At 31.0% G+C, this 2,357-nt stretch overlaps 1 protein-coding gene across 9 annotated transcripts in view; it reads right to left on the bottom strand.

The window, feature by feature from the left end:
- The window catches only part of SPATA7 (spermatogenesis associated 7), a 34,137-nt gene that overhangs the window by 23,345 nt on the left and 8,435 nt on the right, over positions 1–2,357 (bottom strand). For 4 of the 9 annotated variants that reach the window (XM_015599769.2, XM_015599766.2, XM_025042065.1 and 1 more), the window contains one exon: positions 2,164–2,259. The exons of 3 other annotated variants lie outside the window; for them this stretch is intronic. In XM_015599769.2, coding sequence (XP_015455255.1) covers positions 2,164–2,200 — 37 coding nt within the window. In that variant the 5' untranslated portion in view covers positions 2,201–2,259. Of the gene's footprint in view, positions 1–1,615; positions 1,870–2,163; positions 2,260–2,357 lie in introns of those variants that run through there. 2 more of the 9 variants (XM_025042063.1, XM_025042064.1) reach the window with 2 other exon arrangements.

The raw sequence follows: 2,357 nt of genomic DNA, 5'->3' as shown, positions 1-2,357 counted from the left end.
CAGTATCTTCATCACATAGTCTTGGGAATACCTGAATCCCCATTGGCAAAAACTGATCTTTATATCACACTATACACAAAAATTAATTCGAAATTAATCACGAACTTAAATGTACAAGCTGAAACTTATACTTCTAGAAGAAAACACGTAAGAAAATCTTAGTCACTAAGATTAGGCAAAGGTTTCTTAAACAGGATATAAAAAGCATAAACTATTTAAAAATTGAAAAGCTGAATGTAATTTCACATGTCACAAAATATTATTTTTCTTTAGATTTTTAGTCATCTAAAATATAAATGTCATAAAATATAAACTAAAATTTAAAGACTTTAGCCCTTCAAATGAGAAAATAAAAATTTAAAAAGTACAGTGAGAAAAAACGTGAAATTCAAATAAGGTCTGTAGTTAATAGTATTGTATCAATATTGATTATTGTAATATGGTTATGTACGATTTTAACAGGGAAAAGTGGGTGAAGAGTTTCTGTGACCCTCTGTACTATCTTTGTAGCTTTCCTATAACTCTAAAATTATTTCAAATAAAAAGTTTTAAAAGAAAATGAAAAGACAAGTTACAGACTAGGAAAAAATATGTGTAAAACATATATCTGACACAGGACCTGTATATATAGAACACTCACAACTTAATACTAAGACAGACAACTCATTTTAAAAAACAGGCAAAAGATTTGAACAGATATTTTACCAAAGAACATATACAGATGGCAAATAAGCACAAGCAAAGTTGTTGGACATCATCAGGCACTGGGGAAATACAAACTAAAAGCCTGATGATATACTATCAGATATCCACTACAATAGCTGAAAAAGGACTGTCAATAGGAAGAGCTGATGAGGATATAAAAGTGATGGAAATGCAAAATAGTATAGTCAGTCTGGAAAACAGTTTGGCAGTCTTATCAAGTTAAACACACACTTACCATACTGTCCCACAATTCCACTCCTAGTAAATAAATTTATCTGAGTGAAATAGAAGCATATGTTCAAAGACTGTATGCAAATGTTTAGAGTAGCTTTATTCCTAATAGCCAAAAGTGAGTCAAAATAATCCAAATGTCCACCAATTGTTAAATCAATAAATTGTGAAGTATTAATTATATGGAATACTACCTTAGAATAAAAAAAATACTGCTACACACAAGAATATGGATTAGTCTCAAACATGGTAGCTAAGTGAAAGAAGCCAGAGCTAAAACAATACATATTATATGATTCCACTTATGTGAAATTGTGAGAAAGGCAAAACTATAGTGACAGAAGGCAGAACAGTGGTTTGCCAGGGCAGGCAGGGGGGAGATTGATTGCAGAAGACTACAGGGAACTTTCTGGAGTAATGGATGTTCTCTATCAGGGGTCAGTGACCTTTGTCTGTAAGAAGTCAGATAAGTAAATGTTTCGGGCTCTGCAGGGTGATACAGTCTGTGCCACAACTAGTCAACTCTGCCCGTTAGAGCAAAAGCCATTATAGACAATACATAAAAGATTGTGTTTATTTATGGACAACGAAGTTTGAATTTCATAAAACTTTCACATGTTACAAAGTGCTGTTCTTTGGATTTTTCCCAACCATTTAAAAATACAAACCCCATTCTTACTTCGCAAGCTGTACAAAAACAAGCAGCAGGAGGGTTTGGCCTGTAAGCTGTAGTTCACGGATTCTTGTTTTGTAGCATGATTGTGGTGGTGGTTATACAAATGTATATATTTTTAAAAATATTTAACTGTACACTTAAAATTACTGCATTTTGTTGAAGGTAAGTTATAGCTCAATAAAGCTGGCCAAAAAAGAAAAAGAGATTATCTAGCATCTTCTTTGTACAACTTTAGTACATTTGAAAACAAAAAAGTAGATTATAAACTTTTATTAAATTAAAATCAATATCTAAACACAAAATAATATTAGGGATAACACAGGTAAAAAAGAAATAACATAAGCACTATACAGATTTCAAATACAGTTAACAAAAATGGCATCCTGAATTTGCTATGTATTTAACATTAGAGTCAGTAGCTGATATCTTGCTACACTAAACACAAATATAACTATTATAATGTATTAATTTTTCCTACAGATTTATTCTAATTAGAAGTGAAGTCACGGATTTAAATTGGGTACTGAAAGTTCACATTTGCACATTTTTACCTTTGGCTGAAAGGATTTTATTATAGTGAACAGCCATGTGATTCTTGACCAGGTGGAGAGTACTTAGTCTGAGAGAGGAGGAGTCAGTGCAAAAAGCTAAAAATTAAAACATATTTAACCATTATATATTTAAAATTAATATAAAAATCAAGAGATAAACAAGTTACTGATTTTTATAAAATATTCTGAAATTC

This window comes from Pteropus alecto, unplaced genomic scaffold, assembly GCF_000325575.1.
Source record: "Pteropus alecto unplaced genomic scaffold, ASM32557v1 scaffold8, whole genome shotgun sequence".
In the NCBI taxonomy this organism is placed as follows: Eukaryota; Metazoa; Chordata; class Mammalia; order Chiroptera; family Pteropodidae; genus Pteropus; species Pteropus alecto.
Note: the sequence above shows the minus strand (reverse complement) of the source record. Positions and strands in the feature narration are given on the sequence as shown.